Source organism: Myotis lucifugus, unplaced genomic scaffold (assembly GCF_000147115.1).
Source record: "Myotis lucifugus unplaced genomic scaffold, Myoluc2.0 scaffold_89, whole genome shotgun sequence".
Taxonomy (NCBI): Eukaryota; Metazoa; Chordata; class Mammalia; order Chiroptera; family Vespertilionidae; genus Myotis; species Myotis lucifugus.
In genome coordinates, this window is record NW_005871137.1 from 1,164,029 (window position 1) to 1,188,185 (window position 24,157).

At 40.5% G+C, this 24,157-nt stretch overlaps 1 protein-coding gene across 1 annotated transcript in view; it reads right to left on the bottom strand.

Annotated features, from left to right (window-relative positions):
- Positions 1 to 24,157, bottom strand: part of GPD2 (glycerol-3-phosphate dehydrogenase 2) — a 135,242-nt gene that overhangs the window by 88,008 nt on the left and 23,077 nt on the right. Inside the window, 1 exon segment of the mRNA XM_006091258.3 lies at positions 9,453 to 9,562. Within this exon segment, the coding sequence (XP_006091320.2) occupies positions 9,453 to 9,554 (102 nt within the window). The 5' untranslated portion in view covers positions 9,555 to 9,562.

The window sequence follows — 24,157 nt, forward strand, 5'->3', positions numbered from 1 at the left end:
ATGGGGCCCCATCGTTTACAGGAAAATAAATCCTTAGAGAAGTTCCAAATGGACAGATAGGTCATTACATGCAAGCCCCTCCGAACCATGGTGCAGAGATGTTTCTTCCTTCATATTTCACAGAAGTGATGCTGACAGCACTGTAAGCAGGCAAGGAGCACCGAGACCCTATCATTCAATCTCCAGTCCTTTCTTCTCCTAAACATACATTCCTCACGTGGTATCTAACAATGTAGTTTCCACCTAAATACTGTATTAAAATCAACAAAAATGAAGACCGTTTAAGAACAGCTGCTATTACAGTACTTTGTAAGTTTTGTGTGTTGTTTTGGTTTTTTTTTTGTGTTTTTTTTTTTCAGAGAAAGGCTGTTTATGAAACTATGAAAAATGCCTCTGGAGATGGAAGATTATTTACTCAGAGAGAACAAACAAGTCTGCTAGCCTGAATTGACTCACGAAGTTAAAAGCAATCTGGTAAGCAAATGTGTCACATAATTTCAACTACATCAGTGCTCAAGAAAAGTTATACTCATCTCAAGCCCACAGATATGCTTTAGCTTAGGAACCAGAAAATATTTACAACTGAGGTTAAATTCTTAAAGTTATTAAATGTGTTGCCCTAGCCAGTCTGGCTCAGTGGATAGAGCGTTGGCCTGCAGACCAAAGGGCCCCGGGTTTGATTCCAGTTAATGGCACGAAACTTGGTTGCAGCCCCAGGCCCTGTGGGAGGCAACCAATCGATGTGTTTCTCTCACATCAATGATTCTATCAGTCTTTCCTTCTCTCTTCCACTCTCCCTAAAAATCAATTGAAAAATATCCTTGGGTGAGGATTTTTTAAAAAGATATTAAATGTGTTAAATATATATATATATATAGTTATATTCAATCAAGATACTACTGAAAAGTAATGAAGTGAATTTTTATGATTTTTATTTTCTTAATTGACATGTTCCAGAGACATGTTTAAGATTTTAAGTATATTTTTAAAGGCTTTATTTTTTTTTTAGAGCAGTTTTAGGTTTACAATAAAATTGAGAGGAAAAATCAAAGGATTTCCCATATAACTCTTACCCCCACATATGCATAGCAGAATGGCACATTTTTTACCAAGGATGAATCTACACTGACACATCATAATCACCCAAAGTCCATAGTTTCCTTAAGGGTTCACTCTTGGTGGTGTACATTCTGTGGGTTTGGACAAATATGTAATAACACATATTCATCATTATGATATCACACAGAGCAGTTTCCCTGCCCTAAAACTCCTCTGTGCTCTGCTTGGTCATCTGTCGCCACACACCCCTGGCAACCACTGGTTTTGTGGGTTTTTTCCCAGTCTCCAGAGTTTTGCCTTTTCCAGACATCATATAGTTATAACCATATAGTATGTAGCTTCTTCATAGTGACGTTTTTCAGTTAGTAATATGCATTTCAAGTTCCTCCATGTCTTTTCATGGCTTGATAACATTTCTTTCTAGCACTGAATAATATTCCACTGGCTGGATGTACCACAGTTTATTTTTCCATTCACCTAGTGAAGGACCTCTTGGTTGCTTCCAAGTTTTGGCAATTGTAAATAAAGCTGCTGTAAACATCCATGTGCAGGTTTTTGTGTGGACATACATTTTCAGCTCCTTTGAGTAAATATCAATGAATGTGATATTGCTGAATCATGTGGTAAGAATGTATTTATAGTTTTGTAAGAAACCACCAAACGTTTTACATCCTCACCAGCAATAAACGAGACTTCCTATTGCTCCACATCCTCACCAGCATTTGGTGTCATGCTCAGGATTTTGGTTTCTCTTCTATCATTAGTCATCTGGACTTCAAGTTTCTCTGACGTCTACCAGTTTCTCTGTCCAGCAGTTAATATAAGCAATATAATATCAACCAAGTGCTCAGCTATTTAAAGAAATCTGGTGTCATAGCTTTTTTATTATGCCTAACAAGGCTAGGTCTGTTCCAAATATCCATATCCTCTATCACAGAAAGGGAAATAAGTACAATAGATACAAAAGACCTGCTATGTGTCAGGTACTGTGATCATTGGCTTCTATATACTGACTGACTTACTGCTTGGCAGGGGAAAGAGCCTGGGAGTGAATGGCATTATCCTCACCTTATGAAGAAACTAGAGTTCTAAAAACTTTCATAGCCTGTGCATAATAACAAGTTCACCAAAACCCAGCCGCACTTGTATAAAAGACACATTCAGGAAGCTCAACATCTTTTCATCTAACTATCCACTAAAATAAACTGCAAAGTATGTCTTTCTTTGATTAGATATGATCATCCTATTTGTTGTTGTTTGTCAACCTTTTGAAATTTGAGGCATTGGCACTACCAGTCAAAAGGCCCTGGTTTATTAGACTCCCTTACAAATAATGTATTGAGGGGGAAAGACTAAAATTAAAACAATGCCCTCAAAATTCCCATAGATTTTAATAATTCATGTATCACTTTGCCTCTCATTAGCATAAATTTTTTTTCCTCATAGGTTCTGATGATATTAACAACAAAGGTAGCATAGCTTGCCTATATTTCAACCCACCTAACACATTGTCACTATGACTTTTTCCAGGTTCCCTTAAGTAATACACAAAGCAAAAGGAACTACAGTATTTAGGAAGCCACTAAAAGTATGTGAATTGCTGTCTCTTACAAAGTGAGACTGTTTTGCAAAGCAGAAAGATCCTGTCATGAACAACTATTACTATATCATTGATTTTAGGAAAGAATAAGTTGAATTGCATTGTACTTCAAGCTAAAATGATATATGAAAATTCTGATTTACCAAAAAAAGTCAAGAGTTGTTTTTTTTTAATTTTTCATTGATTTTTAAAGAGAAAGAAAGGGAGAGGAAAAGAGAGAGAGAAACATTGATGAAACAAAGAAATCAAATCTGCCATAACTCATATAAGCCTACAAAGTTTTAAAAAAGAGAGAGGGCGGAAACTTTATGAAATTTATTACTTACAACTTTCGGAAAAGAGTTTAAGTCAATAATTGGGATTGTCCACCTTGTTACTGGCTTATCTTCAGATCAGAAAGCAAGAAGAAGAAAAAACAAGAGGGTGTTTGTATAACTGTTTTCTAGCCATTCTCCAACCACCTCAGATGAAAGACATACCGATTGCTACTAACCTCAAAGTCTTAAAAAGGTGTCCCTGAATGCAAGAATCCAGTGACAAGAATGACTTTCTTGCCAACTACAAGCACACTTCATATTCATGTCCCCTGGGAATCTAATCGTATCTAATGGTTTTTGAAAGCTTACTATGTTCCAGAAACTCTCCCAGGCTTTACTGCTCTTCCACAATCCTATGAGGGACGTACAGCAGTCCCCAAATAACACAATTTTGTTATGACATTGATGAGATGCCATAGGAAATTAATTCTTTTGTTAAAAAATTAAATTTATTGCCCTGACCGGCTTGGCTCAGTGGATAGAGCATCGGCCTGCGGACTCAAAGGGTCCCAGGTTCGATTCCTGTCAAAGGCATGTACCTTGGTTGCGGGCACATCCCCAGTAGGGGTGTGCAGGAGGCAGCTGATCCATGTTTCTCTCTCATCAATGTTTCTAACTCTCTATCCCTATTCCTTCCTCTCTGTAAAAAATCAATAAAATACATATTTTTTTAAATTAAATTTATTGGTGTGACATTGATTAATAACATGTTTCAAGTGTATGATTCTATAATACGTTATTGTATATTGCATTGTGTGCTCGCCTCCCAAAGCCTAGCTCCTTTCATCACTATATATTTGACCCCCTTCCCTCTTCCACCTCCCCCCACCCCTCATTCCCTCTGGTAACCTTCATGCTGTTGTCTATATATCTATGAGTTTGTTTGTTTTGTTCATTTGTTGCTTTCTGTTTTATATCCCATATATGATTCTTGTTCTTTTCCATATGACTTATTTCACTTAGCCTGAAACTCCCAAGGTCCATTCATAGGAATTTAACTCTTATTTATATCAATTAGCCTATGGTAACATTGGTTTTCTTATACATCGTTTCACTAAAAGTCACAGAACCTAGCAAAGACTTACTGTACCATTCCTCTCCTCATTTTACAGTGGGGAGAGGGGGAGGGGGATGAGGCTGAGAGAATTTAATAATTTTTTCCCATAGTCACTTAGTTTTTAAGAAGCAGTGTTAGATACAGGCAGCCTGCAAAAAACTGCATTAAAGATCATGCTCTTGTCCTCTGTTATGTTGCTCAGGAATAACACATCAATCACTGGAATCTCTCAATTTCTTGATCTTAATACCTTTCCTTACACGGATAAAAGACCTTAATTTCCATACTTTTAAGCCCACTCCCTGGCCTATGTCTGGTGCAAAAAAGAAAAAACTTTCACATCCGGGCTTTGAGAAAGCTCTTAGTGGTTCTCAGGTTCCACCTCGGCATTGGTTCACAAAGCCCACCACACCTCCAGAGTGGGTAACGGAAGGAACAAGCCCAGGACGTGTTACGTGAGAGGGCCCACCCTCAGACCTAAATAGGTCTTGGTTACATCAGCCATACCACTGGGGTTGAAAAGAAACCCACACTATCACACCAATGTTTCCAGTTAGGACCTAGAAGGTATGAAATAAATGTTCAGCTTTTTTAAAAAGTTTTTCGAAAAGTGCCTTGGTCTATTATGAAAAGTCAAAAGCCTAGGGGGCACCTCATTGAATCTTTGCACTCCCACCCTATCTTTGCCTCCATTCTCTTCCCAGCTAACTCCATTCTTCCCACCCCCCTGCGAACCCTCAGGCAGCCCTGACTTTTACACTCTCCACTCTGCCCTTCTGCCACTAAGGTAGTTCAGTGGCTTAAAAATACCCAAGGCCCTCACTCCTAATATAAACCCTCCTATTCATCAGCTCCATTCTCCTATCATCTTGGAATTAGAAGAAGAAAGAAAAAAAAAGTTCTCCCATGAAGTATGAAGTAACCCTTTTCTTTCACTAGATATTAAAGAATCACCAGCAGAACGTTCTGTACTGAGAGGAAGATTGGATGTCTTCTAAGTCCCTTCCCATTAACAGTTTATTATTAAACAGACGTATACTAAATAGGAAGTGACAAATGCCTTGCTCCTAAAAATCTGCACACCACTGCAGAAGCAGTTTGCTTGCTGCATCCCCGGTGGGACTTAAGATAGAGCTGGGATGTGTATACCCTACTACTCAGCCTCCTGTCCCTTGACAGATGGCTGGTCTGGGGAGAGGAAAAACCAAGAAGTTTTTGTGGAAACTTAGTCACCTACTTATGGGTGAGGAAATAAAAGAAGCGGGGAAATGAACAGAAAGCCTCTTCAAGACCACTCAACCACTGCATGCGTAACGGAGCGGGGCCAGGAATGGGGATGCGGTGTGGCCACAAACCTCCTCCCCTGCAGGTGGTCACAGTCAAAAGTCAGCCACCATTCATCTCCTTTCCTCTATCAGCTTCCTCACCGGAATTGAAGATTTAGTTTGCCTAGTTTCCAAAGAAAATATGATAATGATAATAATAGTTCTCTCCTTACGTTGTGATCTCCATCCCTTCTAAATCTGACCTCATTTATCTCAAAAGAAAAAAAAAACATCTCTAGGCCTCACCTGAGTCAACAGTATACACTATTCACCATTGAAAAAAATAATAGAAATGTAATCAATGTGCTTGTAAGAGGGAAAGCCATACTACAAAGTAAAGTGAGACCAAAAAATCATTGCTATCACCTCTAACCCCCAACCTGCCCCCAGGATTGCCAGCATCTGCACAAATGTTTCTCTTTCCTCACCTATTCAAGCAACTGGGTACAAGTTAAGTGAACCACCTATTACTCAATTTCATTGTGTTTTCTGTTCAATTAATCAAAGAAAATTAGTATATGTGATAGTTTCCCTTCTAAAAATGCTTTCCCTTGCAAATATAAGCTAATTTAACCGACTTGGCACCTGAACACTTATGAAAGTATGCCATCACCAAGTGTGCTTTAACCATCGGTCAGCTTTTAGAATCTCCCATTTGAATTTTGAATACAACCCCCGTCTGCATTTTAGGAAGGAAGCTTTGTACTGGGAATATCAAATGACCACAAGCTAGGGGGCAAGGGAGACAAAAATGTGGGTACAGAAATGCCAGCAAAATGTGCCTGAACTTAAAGTCAAGAGACAGCTTTCTCAGGCATCAGCATCTTGGGCTTTCAACACCAACTTATTCTTAAAGGAGGAGAATTTTTTGCCAGTTGGAATCATCTTAGAAAACTGAAAATATATATATATATATGATATCAAGGGGCAGGTTTTTATTGACTATTAAAGTCAGGAAAATGTTCCTGCCCAGAATGGTTCTGATTGGCAGATATTTTCTGAGAAAGGACAGCTGAGGCCTGTGGTCATTTTATGTCAATGGCTCAAATGAGTTGGTCTCCTTTTCCCCCTTGCTCCCTCCCCATCATTCTCTCTCCCTTTTTTTGCAATCCCTATGGCTACATCTCAACCTGCTACCCAAAATACGCTCATGGCAGTGGCTTAAAGGGACAGGAATCACCACAAAAGAATGCACACACTTGGATGCATATCATATGCAACTCATTGACTGAATATGCCTATGGTGATTTTTCTCAAAAACACTTGTCAGCTTAAAGTTATAAATGACTTGAACTGCTGATATCTGTTTCATTTTGGCTATTAGGTGGTCAGGATGTCTAATGTAGGAAGGAGAAAATGATCAAATGTCCCAGAAATCAACAGACCCTTGTTTGCCTTTTATTTTAATGATTAAAATTCACTTCTAACTGAAGACAGTACCAACTGTTTGTTCTATCCTTTGAAATTAAAAAGAAATCAAACATTAAAAAAAAACAACAACAACATATTACCCCGGTACAAAGTTAAGTTATAAGCTCTGAGGTAGAACATGCTTACTGTGCTTCAGTAATAAACCATGTACAAATTTAGCAACAACTCATCATATTAAATGTCGTTACCTTTGACACGGGCATTTTCCAGTATCATTACAGACAGCACTGGTTAAGGATGGCAGAAGTCATCAAATCCATTAAAGCCCGAGTCTCAAACAAAACTGCACTTCTGAAATAGCCTCCACAGCCTGCTCTGTACCTACAGTGCTCTCTCTCCTGGCTCCTAGCTCCTAGCTTGTGCTCATTTGATATTCCCAGCACAAAACTTCCCTCCTAAAATGCAGACAGGGATTATATTCTAAATACAAACAGGTTGATTCTCAGAGCTGACCAATGGTTAAAGCACATTTGGTGACTGAATAGTTCTGTAAGGGTTCAGGTACCAAGTCGGTTACATTAGCTCATATTTACAAAGGAAAGAATAGAAGGAAAACTATCACATGTAATTTTTTTTTTGTCTTTTCACATTCACTTTTAAGGAACCAAGACAACATTTTAAAAGAAAGTGGTGTGCATCAAAAATTATCAATGGGTAAAGTTAAGTTTCAGTAACAAGTTAGGCAATTGATAATACCTGTAACATGGACACCTGGGGGAACCTTAAGGTAATGTGCTCAAAGTTAAGAATGAAAAAGACTAATCTGTTGAACGTGGTCCATCTTTAGGAGGAAGCACTAAAAATAAGCCTTAAAAATAACGAGCTGTGGCTCAGTGGTTGAGTGTTGACCTCGGAAGCAGGAAATCATGATTCCATCCCAGGGCATGTGGCCAGGATGCAGGCTTGATCCCCAGTAGGGGGCGTGCGGGAGGCAGCCGATCAATGATTCTCTATCATCATTGATGTTTCCATCTCTCCCTCTCCCTTCCTCTCAGAAATCAATAAAAATATATATATTTTTAAAAACTATAAGCCAGCAAATTGATTTTTCTTAATATGTGCTTTTAAAGTGCTATTTCCCATTCAGGACATAGGACTCCAAGCCTGAGGCTGGCTCCTTCGCCTTCTAGCCGAAAGCAACCAAAACAACAAATGTAAGACAACCAGGGTTTAAAGGTTATCACAAAAGTGTAAAAACGAGTAGTTCATAGATAACCCAGCCACAAATAGCTTCCCACATTCCTGCATCCCCATCTTTGCTTAGAGAATGCACCAACCAAAAACAAAAGAAAGAGAATGCACCACCCAGTTGGTATCACAAAGTATCCTTAGGTCCTGGGGGACTTATACTGACTACTGAGATGGCTACCAGCATTTCAACCCAGAAAAAAAAGCAAAACCATTCACCAAAATTATTTCTTAGCATTAATATAAACTATAGGAAGGCATAGTTGTGGTGCCTTTTTTCTCCAAAGGGGAAAAAATAAAATAAAAATCAACTGGACACTTTAAATTATTTGGAAACTTCATACTGTGGACGAAAGGGGCCACATGCTGACCTGACAAGCTCAGGGGAGGCCTGCATGGCAGTCTTGCAAACTCAGACCTAAAGTAACCACAAAGGATGGTCTGAAATTAAACTTTAACTAAAAGCAGTTATGGTGGGCAGTTACGTCCTAGGCCAGTATCTTCACTGACAAGGTCCACCTTTACCTTAACTGAGCCTATCTGTCTTTTTGCATCTATGAAAACATACCCTTGAAATGTCTGGGTAACTTGTGACTTCCCTTTATCTGGAGCCCCTGGGGCACAACCAAATGTGCTGGGCCCCAGGACAGATACCACAAATTCCTTCATCATCATGTTAATTGTTCCTGCACCCACCTAAGTATGTGTCCATCATTTTACTTTTTATCCAATCCCAGGGGTTTCCCTGTTTTGCTTATCCCTCCTCCTTAATCTATCACCAATGAATTTCATGTAACCCACCTATGTTCCTCCTTTGATTGCAATATATAAATGCAGATGTAACCCCACCATTCTCCGGAGCATTATCTCAATTTGTTGAGGTTCTGCTTCCCGGCATATGTCGACAGCTTGGCTCAAATAAACTCACAAAAATTCTTTACAGGTTTCAATGGTTTTTTTACGTTAACAATACCAATCACATTTTCATGTCTTTCCCCCATAAAAATTTTACCAAATATAAAGTAGTTCTACATAAACTAAACCAGTAAGAAACAAACCCAACATTCAAATTTGGGCCTTTAATACAGGCTCTTTCTTTTCCATTTCCTTTCTCAGCTGCCTGCCTTCTAACAAGACAAACTTTTGGCAGGAACAGAGAAGGTATCCAGACATTTGGAAGAATGAAACAAGGAAAAGTCTAAATGAACAAACGCTGGCACTTGGAAATGAAGCAGTCTTTTAAAACCAAAGCACAAACAGAGTTATATAATACTTTCTGATAAAGAAATTTACTTTTTTAAAATCAGATACACGCAGTTCTCAAGGATCCTTAAGGCAGTTTCTAAATTAGTGTCTTTCAGATCAAACTGAGACAGTAATGTCTAAACAAAACCATCAGCATACACATACCCCACACACAATTCTTTCACAGATTTAAGTTTCATGGTGTAATCAATATGTGTGCCGTTACTTACTTGCTTCCTTCTGTAATGGGCAAACTGAGAGAGGCCTAGAATAGTTGCAAGAGCACCTCCTCCAGCAAGAATTGTCCCTTTTACTGCCTTCTTAAATGCCATTTCTTAGCCTACAAAAGAAAAAAAAAAAAGAAAACAAAAAAGTTAATTAGGATTTTCATTACATGAACAGTCCAAATAATAAACGGACTGTGTATTTATGAAACTATGTTAACCTAGAAAAGAAAATATAAAATAAGTCAGTTACTAACATACCATTTTGAGTATTTCCATTCAAAAACAATAAACAAACAAAAAAAAAACATAAACACGGGAATTGACTATACAAAAGCTCCCTTCCAACAGGAATTAAAGAAAGAAAAGCAAATTAAGGGACAACCGAAGATATTTAAACAGTATAAAGTCAAGAGAGCTGTGAAAAGAAATGTCATTGTGCATCTGACAAAACTGCACACTGTCCTCCCAGATTTGTTCCACCGCTAATCCCCTCCGCAAGGAGAACTAGGAGAAGTCTTCTGTCACTCAACATGACAATGAACTCCATGCCTGCTTTGGGTTCTTTGTCAAGTGTTTAATTCACATTGTGGCACAACTCCCTGAGTTTTCCCCTTCCTAATGAAGTTCTCAGTAGAGCCCAAAGCCCACACACTTACATTTCTATCCCTAAAAGAGTCTACACTTTACAGACAAAAAGGCCCAGGAAACCATGCCTTGATCCTTTCACAAAGGGACAGTTTGAACACTGCTGTAGCTCCTTCCACTAAGGAAACTTTAAAAAGTTACCTCTAGCCGAGTTTGCCTGACACCCCTATTCCAAGGGAAAACCCTCCAGACCAAGTACTCCTTTGTGCCCAATGTATTTCTAAAGTCTGACATCGTGTTAGCTTTTGACTGTCTTTCTTCTCACCTTTTGTAAAAATATTTCTGCTATTAGACTCATGGTATTTTTTTTAAGTTTTTTTAAAGACAAATATTCTTTACTTTTCAGAAAGCAAAAAAATAAAATAAATAAAAAGCATAAAACTAAAAATTCCACTGGGGGGAAAAAAAAACCCTCTTGCCAGTTTTTATTCTGTTAAACAAAAAAAGATAATACTGTGTGATCACCTAAGAAGAATTCGAGCCTACAGTCCATAGTACCTGCCTGAGACTTATTCACAAAAGGAGCTGGCACACCCACATCTTTCAGGGAAGTCACTACCCTATTTTCTTGAGTGGGCGGAGGTCTGACCTGTCTGGACGACACACCTTATACTCTACAGATATTTCTTGCCTCAAGAAAGTAGTTGATATAAAGTCAGTTTTAACTGAGGATAATAAAGAATACAAATCATCTCCATGTAAATTATGGCAGCTAAAATGTTTGGGTCCTAAAGCAAAGAACCACAGTGCAGTTGGTAACTATGATTCCACAGAAAATTTATTTTGGAATACTATAAGTTATCTACTAAAATAAAAGTTGGCATTTCTTAAAACTTTATTTTTACTCTGATCTCATTCCTTCTGACAAACTCCTAAAGTCTAAGAGTCGTCTTTATTATTAAGATTCTCACCAAAAAGACTATTTCACAGGCATACATACGTTCTCTGCTGCTGGAGGCATCTTCTTGAGTTGACTGTCCCTTCTCTCCATCAACCATCCCCTCTCTCCCAAGTTGTGCACAACAGTTGGTATATGCTGGCTAGGCGCCTCCCTTCATCATTCAGTCAACCATAAACAAAACCTAATGTCCCAGGTTTCTCTGATGTAGAAACCACAATTTAGCCAATGTGGAAAGCATCCATTTGTTACAGCTCACCAGCACCGTTCCTACTACTGCTGTAAATGCTCACATGGGTGCCGATCGCACAACAGAAACCCTAGCAGCCCAGACAAGATAACGTATGATATTCAGGCTAACTGGGTCCTCCTGACAGGCAGGGACAGACAATAGAGACCTAGTTTTATTTACCTAAACAATGTATGTATCTGCCCTCCCCATACCAACAGCAGCCTGGTGGTTCCTTGGATGTGTTTTATAGCTGATTGACTTTAGCTCAGTTTCATTGCTTCTGTCTTGTTGATAATGTCATTTATGACCTCAGAAAGGAGACCACACATCAACACAGCCAACTGAGGGATGTCATATAATACAGTCAATGGAAATACTTCAGCAAAGGTGACCACTCAGCCAGTTAATTTTGGAGACAATTTTTCCAGTTGTCTAGGTTCCTGTATTCCTTGTTCACCTCATTATGCGGCTTAAATTTCATTTGTCTGAAGCCAAACCTTGCTAAGGGGCATATTTTCATGGGATTTTTCAATGAGCCACTAATACTAACAAACAAAAACAAACTGCATTAATACATTATTTTGCAAAGTTAGTAATAATATTGGCTATAATCAATAATTTCTTTTTTCAGTAATTTCATAAGATAATCTATACTTAGGGAATCATTATTTCTATTGTGATCAAATTCATCCATAAGATCATCTAGCTAGTTTTAATGAGTAAATCACTCTTACAGGTAATTCAAAAACAAAAGTACACACGCGCGAACACACACACACAGCACAGAATCAGTCCATTTGACCTGGCTCTCCTAAGATGATGATGATGATGATGACGAGACATGATGATTAATATTTACCATTTATTATCTGCTAATCTAGTAAGTACTATGCTTTTAATTCTTTATATATATCAGCTCACATCAACCTTACAACAACCTAGTTTCATAAAAGAGGCAATAGGGGACTTGCCCAAGGCCACGCCCTAGTAAGTGACAAAACCACAACTTAGTCTATGTTCTTAAGCATGGGTGGTTCTGCCCTGCCTTTGTTCTCAAAGAGACACCCCAGGTTTTCTGTTACTCCCAAAGGAAAGTCCTATTGTCAAAACTCCCTCAAAGTGTACAGTCCCTTGACTAAGGCAGTGAAGAGCCCTCTGATAAAATATCTACGGGTAACATTCTGCCAGATAATGTAAGAACTTTATTTCAATGCTGAAAGAAATGTAAAACCAGATAAGTATAAACCACATGCTCTGGAATATTTATACCCATTTACTTTCCATTATAAGGAGAAAAGTTTGCACACTTATTATAAAAAGAAAAGATGTTTCCTTCTAAGTAAAAGCTGCAACCAGTAACTTAGCAAAGGGGAACAAGAATATCAATAAATTTTTACATTTTGCAACTAAAATTGTGAGAAAATCGAAGGTAGAAAAATCATCCAAAAAAATTAGCTTAGGCCCTCGCCGAGTGCTCAGTGGTTAGAATGCCCGTCGACCTGAGGACTAAAGGGTCTTGGATTCGATTCTGGTCAAGGGCACGTACCTCGGTTGCAGGTTCGATTACTGCCCTGGTTCGGGAGCATGCGGGAGGCAACCAATTGATATGTCTCTCACACCAATGTTTCTCTCTGTCTGTACCCCTCCCTTCCACCCTCTAAAAATCAATGGAAAAAAATATACCCTTGGGTGAGGATTAACAACAACAAAAAATTAGCTTAGTCAGCATAGCCTGATGTCCATATTTAATAGCCCATGAATTAAATCACAAATACACTGACTCAGGAGTGACTCCTGCATTTGCACAGACCAGTGCCAGCCCTCTAACTCTTGCAAGGAGAACACCAGCCCACCTAAACAAAACCCTAAATGAAAGATACTCATTTAAATATATATATGGGTGTATCAACTACCCTGAAGAGGATCACAATCAATTTGGAGGATTAAATATCAAAGTCTGTCTTGTAACTCTGTCTTATAACTAATTGTGCTATATATTGAGTGCTGTTAATACTCTGATAGACAAAAGACCCTCAATAGCCAAATCAATCTTGAGAAAGAACAAAGCTGAAGATAACACAATTCCTGATTTCAAACTATATTACATAGCTATAGTAATCAAAACAGTATGGCATTGGCATAAAACCACACAGAGATCAATGAAACAAAACAAAGAGCTCAAAAAATAAATGCACAAATATACTGTCAATTAATTTTTGACACAGGAGTCAAGAATATTCCATTAGGAAAAAGATACTCTCTTCAGTAAAATGTGGTAGGAAAACTGGACAACCACATGCAAAAGATTGAAACTGGATCTCTATCTTGCATCACACACAAAAATCAACTCAATATAGATTAAAGACTTAAAAACAGCCCTAACCGGTTTAGCTCAGTACATAGAACGTCAGCCTGCGGATGGAAGGGTCCCGGGTTCGATTCCAGTCAAGGGCACATAAATAGGTTGCAGGCTCCTCCCCAGCCCAGACCCTGGTGGGGGCTCATGCAGAAGGCAACCAATCGATGTGTTTCTCTCACATCAATATTTCTCTGTCTTTCCCTCTCCCTTCCACTGTAAAATCAATGGAAAATATCCTCGAGTGAGGATTAACAAAAAAATAAAAATTAAAAATAAATAAAAATGTGAGAGTTCCCTTTAAACAACAACAAAAAAGTTCCCTTTACACAACAACAAAAAAGACTTAAACATAAGACTTGAAACCATAAAATTCTTATAAGGAAACAAAGAGTGAGCTTATACTACAGAGGGACCAATAGCAGGCAATGAAATACTTCCCATGTGAGAGAATGAGAGCCTGGCTTAAGACTATTTCAAAAGTTCAAAATGCAGAGATTGATGCTTTGCAGAAATCTAATGACAGCACCAAATTAGAAACCAGGGCAGGACCTGACAACTGATTACAAAGGAAGCAGGAAGAGACTTAACACCACAAGGGGTTTTACCCTGGTAACGGGGGGCTGCCCTCAACATTACACTATTACGCTTTAGAAAGAGAAGTAGGTTTAAGGGAGAAGAGCTTAGTTTGGAATGAAAGAATTTGAGATCTTGATAGAACACCAACTTAGAGAAAACAATAAAAAAAATGGACAGGTGGGTCTCAAACTCACAAGAGTAGTCAGAGGTAAAGCTATGGTTTGAGGAATCTTCTGCTATAACTACACAATTCATGTACTTGGGCAAACAAAAACTGGGTTTGCCACTCCTCAAAGTCTGTTAACCCATGCTTTTATATAAACCTGCAATTTGCCTGGCTCAACCTAATTCTTAGCTGTCCTTTAGGAGTCCCATTAAAAATACAGTGACTCCACCCTGCCAAGGTGGCTCAGTGGTTCAGCATCGATCTATGAACCAGGAGGTCGTGGTTCGATCCCCAGTCAGGTCACATGCTGGAGTTGTGGGCTCCATCCCCAGTGTGGGGCATGCAGGAGGCAGCTGATCAATGATTCTCATCATTGATGTTTCTATCTCTCTCTCCCCCTCCCTTCCTCTCTGAAATCAATAAAAATATATTTAAAAAAAAAAAATAGTGACGCCAACAAGAATAACTACTCAGATCCTATTTCAAATACTCCTTGAATGCTCACCCTTTCTGCCTCCTATTCAGACAGAAGGCTACTCTCCTAGTTAAATCATATATTTGAATGATTAAACCACACATTTTAAACTTAAAAACAAGAAATAACCACCCACTAAAAAACGGCTGAGGGTCCCTTCAGCAACCACCCACCAGCAAATTTATTCCAGAACAAGAGCACAATTCCTGGCCCCTGAATTCTTGAAATAGCATTCACAAACTCCTCTCCCTATCTTACAGCCCTAGCTTCTCTCTTAATTTAGCATAAATGAAAATCCATCCATATGGATTTATCACTCTTCCTTGGATATCCACCCAGGGCCTTCACCTTTACAAAAATTCTCCTATCCTTGGGCCTCTGGTGTAGAAATAGCAATTTCCTTTCTAATCTTCATGCTCTCATTAACTTAAGGGAAACTGGGACTTCTCAGGGTTTTGAGTCTTTTGCCAGCATAGATGTAAGCAATTTCTTCTCATCTTTTACAAGAGTAGTCAGTGTGGGTTTGGGGAGAAGAGGGGGGCACGGGAAGGAGGTTTAGCTCAAAGACCATTTTCAGAAGAGTCATTTCAATCATAAGCCTTGCAGTCCTTGGGACCTGTGTTCTCTAGCAAGATATAAAGGACTCCATGCCACTCTGATCACATTCACTGAGAAATCCAGGTGAGTGAGGAATTTAAAATATAAAATGAGCCACTCAGTGGTTGAGTGTTGAGCTATGAACCAGGAGATCATGGTTCAAATCCTGTTTAAAGCACACACCTGGGTTGTGGGCTCGATCCCCAGTGGGGGGGCATACAGGAGGCAACCTATCAATGATCCTCTCACATCATTGATGTTTCTATCTCTCTCTCACTCTCCCTTCCTCTCTGAAATCAGTAAACAATATTTTTAAAAATAACTAAAATAAAACATAAAATGAAAACACCAGGATGTAATTTACAAGTATGAAGCCCTTTACATAGCATATGCAGTTTCAAAGTAGCAGGAAGCTCTTTATACTTCAATTGTGCAGGCACTTACTTTATAGCTGTGCAGGAAAAATGCCCCCTCATCTACTTTGAGTCATAACACTCTATCTAACCCACAGAAGGTACAACTCAAAGGGCCAGGCCTCAAGGTCCACCTGTATACAAAATCAGTGTCTTACAGGAGATGGTCATAGGAAGCTTACAAAATAAGGGTGCGGGACCTCAACAGAGGAACCAAGGAACTTGCAGCAAGTCCCCAGCAAAATGGAACAAAAGGGAGTGAGCTCTAAAGTACCTTCCCACCCAGCAGCCTCATCCTATCTAATAAAAGAGAAACATGCAAATTGACCGTACCCCCAAACGCTTCCCATTGGCTAATCAGCAGGATATGCAAATTAACTGCCAACCAAGATGGCAGCCGGCAGCCAGGCAGCTGAAGTGAACAGGAGGCTTGCTTGTTCCAGTGATGGAGGAAGCCAAGGTTCCCCGCCTGCCGCTGCCGGCCTCTGAGCTGCAGTATAAGAAAAAATGTTGCAAATATAGAAGCTAAACAAAGCCCAGAAACCTGCTTTCAGCCGGCCAGCCTCGGAGCTGGAGCTGAAACAGTGTTACAATTATAGAATCCAAACAAATGCAGATACTGCTTTCAGCAGCCGAGGTCTCAGAGCTGGAGCCGAGCCTCAGAGCTAAAGCCGGCTCTCAGCTCCAGTGACAGCCATAGAAGGTAAATAAATCCCAGAATAAAAAAAAAAAAAGAAAGAAAAAAAGGAGAGGTTGGGAGCTTCAGTCACCAGCCAGCCTGAAAACGGCCCTCAGCCCCTCACCCAGACTGGCCAGGCACCCCAGTGGGGACCCCCACCCTGAAGGGGGTGTGACCAGCTGCAAACAGCCATCATCCCCTCATCCAGGCTGGCCAGGCACCCAAGCAGGACCCCCACCCTGATACGGGACACCCTTCAGGGCAAACCAGTCAGCTCCCACCTGTGCACCAGGCCTCTATCCTATATAGTAACAGGGTAATATGCCTCCCAGCACCGGGATCAGCGGAGCCGCGAGGCCTCCTGGCACCGGGATCAGCAGAGCTGCGAGGCCTCCTGGCACCGGGATCAGTGGAGCCACGAGACCTCCCAGCCTGGGATCAGCGGAGCAGCGAGGCCTCACTGCCCCGGTGTCAAGCGGAGCCGCGAGGCCTCCCAGCACTGGGATCAGCGGAGCAGCGAGGCCTCCTAGCACCAGGATCAGCGGAGCTGCGAGGCCTCCTGGCACCTGGATCAGCGGAGCAGCGAGGCCTCACTGCCCCGGTGTGAAGCGGAGCTGCGAGGCCTCCCAGCACTGGGATCAGCGGAGCCGCGAGGCCTCCTGGCCCCTGGAGCAGCGTGACAGGGGGCAGCGCCCAAACCCCCTGATCGCCCTGCAGCTCTGTGTGTGACAGGGGGTGGGACCACAACCTCCCTATCCGCCCTGCTCTGTTCGTACAGGGGAAGGCGCCCCAACCCCCTGATCAGCCCTGCTCTGTGCCTGATAGGGGGGAGCTCCCCAACCCCCTGATCGGCCCTGCTCTGTGTGTGACAGGGTGCGGCGCCCCAACCCCCCCATGGGCCCTGCTCTGTGTGACAGGGTAGAGCCGCAACCTCCCCATTGGCCCTGCCCTGAGTGTGACGGGGGGAATGCCCCAACCCCCTGATCGGCCCTGCTCTGTGTGTGACAGGGGGGAGCTCCCCAACCCCCTGATGGGCCCCTGCTCTGTGCGTGACAGGGGGGAGCTCCCCAACCCCCCTGATGGGCCCTGCTCTGTGCATGACAGGGGGCAGAGCCCCAACCCCCTGATCTGCCTTGCTCTGTGCGTGACAGGGGGTGGCGCTGCAACCTCCCCATCGACCCTGCCTTGAGTGTGACAGGGGGCAGTGCCCCAACGCCCCAATCGGCCCTACCCTGAGCGTGACTGGGGGTGGCATCGCAACCTCCCGATCCACCCTGGTCTGTGCATGACAGGGGGTGGCGCCCCAACTCCCCAATTGGTCCTGCTCTGAGCCCAACCAGGGGCTGCACCTAGGGATTGGGCCTGCCCTCTGCCACCCGGGAGCGGGCCTAAGCCAGCAGGTCGTTATCTCCCGAGGGGTCCCAGACTGTGAGAGGGCACAAGTGGGGCTGAGGGACACCCCACCCCCCGCCAGTGCACAAATTTTTGTGCACCAGGCCTCTAGTTTTAACTATAAAAGCCAAGGTTTCTGGGTGTTTTGAACTAAACATGCTTCAACAAGGCAAACCCTTTATCATTCCAATTGGTGTGACAGCAAATGTTTTGAACACTTACTTCTCCACGAGAAAGAACATCCTGGTTCAGGCACACCAAGCACATGCTGATAAAGTGCTTAACACAGTATCAAAGCACACGATGTGCTACCTTCTCTTTCCCCAGGGCTGACACTACACTGTCAAAACCGCAAAGGAATTCTCCCCAGCGAAGCAGAGAGGCACTTCTACCCACATACTAGTACATCTCACATGGCAGCATGTGGTCCTGCAGAAACACACATGCTTTTTGAAAGCTGTCAGACATAAATGAACAACATAGCCAACATCAGAGGCCCCCCACCTCTTCTTTGGAAAAAGAGCGAAGTCCTAGTCCATAAACTGAAAACTTACTTGTCCTTTTTTGGGTTGTTTAAAACATTGTAAGAAAGAACTTAGGCCAAATCTCGATAGGAAATTGACCCAAGGGTTATCCTCAAAAGATTATCCCCATAGAAATAAGTGAATATACTAAGTCACGAGGAAACAGTAGCCACTTTTACCTTTTAATCATCTTCTACTCGCCTTTCCCTTATTATAAATAAATAAATTATTTAATTAATTTTTAAAGGCACAAACACAACAATGACAACCTCTTCTGAAGGTATTGAGAAAACTATTTTCCTGATAAAACAAGATAAATGAAAAAACCCAGTAAAAGTCAGCAGAAAAGTTAGAAATACAATGGATCCTCAGATTCTGGATGGCCAAAATTTTGGACTGTGGCTCATTAGGAAGCTACAGCTACATCATCACACATTCCTGGCTCAGCATCCAAACCCTAGCTTTGTCCTTGCCTTTCACACCCTATCTGAAAGACAGACTGCTTCAGGAAAGGCACGTTCTATTCCAATCAATTTCCCCAGGAAATCCCAAGCCAGAAGGGCCCAACCCAATGATTGGGGGTGGGGGGGGGGGGATATAATCAAAGAAAGAGGATTCCATAAAGACAAAAATAGTAACAAAAATCAGGAAACAAAGAGAAAATGAAAGAGGACAAACATTACATGTGTATTGGTTCTAGTCCTCCTAATCTCCCTGAGCACTGTTAGGTCAGTTATGTTCTTTCAGGGTCAAACACACAGCTACAGATGACTGAGAAGAGGTTAGCCCAGGACCATTCCTCAGCTCAAAGCAGGGCAGGAGCCTAGAAACTTGACAGAAGGAGGAGTTGGCACAGAGAAGGGTTGAGCTGGTTCCAGAGGTTCAGATCAGTTTAATAAAAGCCACCAAAAAAAAGAGAGAGAGAGAACAAGGTCAACAACCATTGAAAATAAGTCAGTTAATACAGAATGTTGAAAAAAAAAGAGATAGAAGAAGATATAAACAAGTGGAAGAATATTTTTTGTTCATGGATTTGCAGAATTAGCATCATTAAAATGTCCATACTACCCAAGGCAATCTGTAGATTCAATGTAATCCCTATTAAAATAACAATGGCATATTTTACAATTCTAGAACAAACACTCCAAAAATTTATATGGAATCAAAAAGGACTCCGAATAGCTGCAGCCATCTTGAGAAAGAAGAACGAAGTTGTAGGGATCACAATACCAGATATCAAGTTATACTACAAAGCCACCGTAATCAAAACAGCCTAGTACTGGCACAACAACAGGCATATAGATCAAAGGAACAGAACAGAGAACCCAGAAATTGACCCAACTCATTACACTCAATTAATATTTGACAAAGGAGGCAAGAGTATACAATGGAGTCAAGACAGCCTCTTCAATAAATGGTTTTGGGAAAATTGGACAGATACATGCAACAACAAAAAAAAATGAAACTAGACCACTAATTTACATCATACACAAGAATAAACTCAAAATGGATGAAAGACCTAAATGTAAGTTTGGAAACCATAAAAATCCTAGAAGAAACCATAGGCAGCAAAATCTCAGACATCTCTCATAGCAATATGTTTACGGATATAATGGGACTACGTCAAAATAAAAAGCTTCTGCACAGCTAAAGAAAACATCAACAAAATGAGTAGGGAGGCCACTGTATGGGAAAAAGAAGTGCTTTAGATAATTAAGTTTCTATTGGCCTAGATCTTAATTACAGATCTCTTTTATTGTTTTTGTTTTGTTTTGTTTTTGTTAATCCTCACCTGAGGATATTTTTTCCCGCTGATTTTTAGAGAAAGTGGAAGGGAAAGTAAGAGATAAAGAGAAAAAAACATCTATATAAGAAAGACACACCAATTGGTTGTCTCCTGCAGGAGCCCTGACCAAGGCGAGGATGGAGCCTGCAACCAAGGCAGGTGCCCTTGACCTGAATCAAACCCAGGACCCTTCAGTCCTCAGACCAACACTCTAATCACTAACCAAAAAAGAAACTATTTCTAAATGTAGTCATCCTTCTTTGAAGTCTCAAAAAATCTTAAAGAAGAAACTCAAGATCATTATTCTGAAATCTCTTATTTTTTTTTTTTGAGTAGCACAGATGAAGGTTTGAGAATCTGCCTTCCAACATATTGAAAAGTTGGATTTTTTAAATTTTCAAAATGCTGACGCCAATTGATTTAACTTTCCCTAATTATTTTTATCACTGAATGAAAGGGAAAAGTACCACTTCTTTCAGAAGTTCAGTTGCACTTGCATTATATTTTTATCACTAGAAATACATTTTAGGTAATACTTGTTGAACATAGTTCATGAAATCCTGAGCTCACTAATAAAAACTATGACTGATAATTTTTTTATAATTAGTTATAGCACAATAACTTGTTAATTTAATTTACTTACATTGAAGAAAAAAAGTTCTAAATTTGATCATAGCTCTATTATAGCTCTATTAATGCACACACCATGGCTGAGAGTTATAACAGGGACCAAGAAGTATGCTGGGATGGGAGAACATTGTTCTACTTCCTTCAGCTTGAGAATATCATCAGGAAATAAAGCTAACCACAATTTACATCCCGTAGCTTTTTTCCCTCTGTCGCCTGATGAATTTACATTTAAAATTCACTCCTGGCAGGTTTGGCTCAGTGGATTCAGCCTGCGGACTGAAGGGTCTCAGGTTCGATTCCGGTCAAGGGCACATGCCCGGGTTGCAGGCTCGATCCCCAGTAGGGGGCGTGCAGAAGGCAGCCGATCAATGATTCTCTCTCATCATTGATGTTTCTATCTCTCTCCCTCTCCCTTCCTGTCTGAAATCAAAAAATATATATTAAAAAAAAAAGCATCCGCCCATGGATTGAAGGATCCCAGGTTCAATTCCAGTCAAGGGCACATGCAAGCTCAATCCCAGGACCCACTCAGGGCTCAGGGCTCAGGGCTCATGCAGGAGGCAACCAATCGATGTGTCTCTCTCACATCGCTGTTTCTTTCTCTCCCCCACCCCCCTTCCCTTCCACTCTCTCTAAAAACCAATTGGAAAATATCCTCAGGTGAGGATTAGCAAAAATAAAATAAAATTCACTCTCCTACACATCTAACTAATAACCTGCTCCATGTATAGATGTAACTCTCAACAAAGGGCCAAATTACACACATAAAGCATCATGCAAAATAAATCTAAAATGTACTAGAGTTAAAATAATCATGTATTGTATTTTTAGCTTAGCAATTATACTCCCTGAAAAATGATGGGACCCTTGAGAAAATAAAAATCAGGCAACAGAAGAGACAGATTCTAACAACAATCTCATTCCAAAGTATGAAATACAAATCATACAACATCTTGGAAATGCTCCATCCTCTCATCCCCCAAAATGGGAAAGAAAAAATAGTAGTTCTTCCTTCACCTATGCAAAAATACTACGCAAAGCTGTAGCTCCACTTCCTTAGTCATCTTGGCTAAAACAAACTTGGTCATAAGATCTTATTTGCCCCCACTTGAATAGGCATCCTCTTCAAACCTCTCCTTTTAGATTTTTCTTTTCTTCTTGAAAAGGACTGGCACACACCCTAAGTAGGAAGCATTCAAGTCCTAGACTATTAACAAGCCTAGTCACTGTGCATGAGACAGCTGTGTACCAACATTACACAGCTAATAACCTTGCATTTGACATTCTAAAATTTAAACAGCATACTCGGGTGGCTCAGTTGGTAGGGGTGTTGTCCCATACACCAAAAGACTGCAGGTTCAATTCCCAGTCAGGGCACATCCTTGGTTACGGGTTCAATCCCAGGTTGAGGCGCATATAGGAGGCACCCAATTGATGTTTCTCACATCAATATTTTCCCTCACCCTCTCTTTCTCTCTCTCTATCTCTCTCTTCCCCTCTCTCTCTCACACTTGCTCTCTCTCTCCCCCTCTCTAAAAAACAATAAGAAAAAAATTTTAAATAGCATGAACATGAGAAGATAAAGGATTCTACTCAATATTTTCTCTAGAGCCGCTATTGCTACAGAAGGTAAAAAGGAAAAGAAAAAAAAATGACTCTATGTTATTCTTATTCTCAAAACAAGATTTTTAAAAAGCACCAGCAAGGTGAGATTAAGGAAACTTGCCTTGTAATGCTGTTTCTACCACCAGCTTGCTTTGTGATTTCAGGCAAATCATTTGAAAGTGTGGTTCCTCGTGCCACCTATAAATAAAGTATCTCTGAAAATGTCCAGAGCTATTTTAACTTTAAATACATATTATTTCATTATTTTCTTCATTCAATAGGTACAGGGGGAAAAAACACACAATTAAGACAAAACAAAAAAAAACCTTACCCATTAAGGGTGATACTATCTTAATGTCCTATTTATTTAGCTGTATTGGGTAATAAGGCTTGAATTCATTCTTTCATTCATTAATTATTGACAGACCATCTAACATGTGCTAGGCACTGAACATACAACTAAGAAAAAAGATACAAAACTCCTGCCCTGCAGGAGTTTACATTTGAGTGAAGTTTACAGGTGTGTGTTTTTATGTCTAAACTACTTTGAATTAAAATAGCTCAAAAATACAAGTCATAGTCTTCTTCTTAAATAAAGGATATTGCCCATGAAGTCAATACTGATGACTTAGAGCCATCCAAATGAACATCAAACTATGCCATCAAAAGGCGGTGCCCTCAGGAAAGCACAGGGGCAACAGTATCAGCCCCTTTACTAAGTGGCCCCAACCAACAGCCTGTTCCATTTGAATTCTTCTCCTGTCTGCTTCACAAAGTTTTCCTGTTTCTTCCAAACTGTCAGGCTGCTGGTAATTTTCCCTTTTGATCTTGGAGCTCTCCAGCTCCCTTCTAAATTGTTACCATTGTGGTCAGAAGAATGAGAGCCACGTTAGCTAAAACTGTGTTTAAAATACAAATAAATAATTCTGAGCAAGGCAGAAGGAACAGCTTATTAGCATTTTAGCATTTGGATTTCAACAGTCTGGCTCTATCTACTCAAAGGTCTTTGCTCCCTTCCTTTCTGAGTTCTAGGTCAGAAAAGTTCACCTAGAAGTTTGCTGTACACAATATGGATGAAACAAACACCACCAACTTCATAAGAGTATGAAGATTAAGAACTTCAAACCAGACAGAAGCACAAGTTCAAGATTAGAAAAAGGAAATTCTTATTTCAATTCCATCTCATCTGAACAGAACCCAAATTCTCTTGGGGGGGGGGGGGACACGGCAAAGCTGTCTGCTTCTGATCAAGAAATAATTAGAACCATTTTTCTGTGCTATCATGGATTTAAAGAAGACTTTACAGATAAATTAGCCAAAAAATAATCTATCTGCCACTCCTAAAAAACTTCAAAATTCCTTGTCAAAAGCTGGCTTACAAAAAACACACTGATAGTTGGTGAGGGAAAGATAACAATGGTGCACTCTAAGAAAATAACCAAAGCAAGAGTTGAATCGCGTACTCAGGAAAGTTTCACTGAAGGACCTACCCAAGTAAGGAAAATGAAAGGAGAAACATTCAGTCCTGCAACATACATTCACCTGGGATTTACTGAACGCCTGCTATGTCCTCAGCACTGCTCTAGGGACTGGCGATTTCTCTGCTCTCATAGATTGGGGAAAACAAAAATTAAACATGTAGACAAATTTTTAAATTGAGTACTCTGAAACTGACAAGTGCTATGAAGAAAACAAGATGGACTATTAGGTTAGAGATTGGCTGGGGTTAGC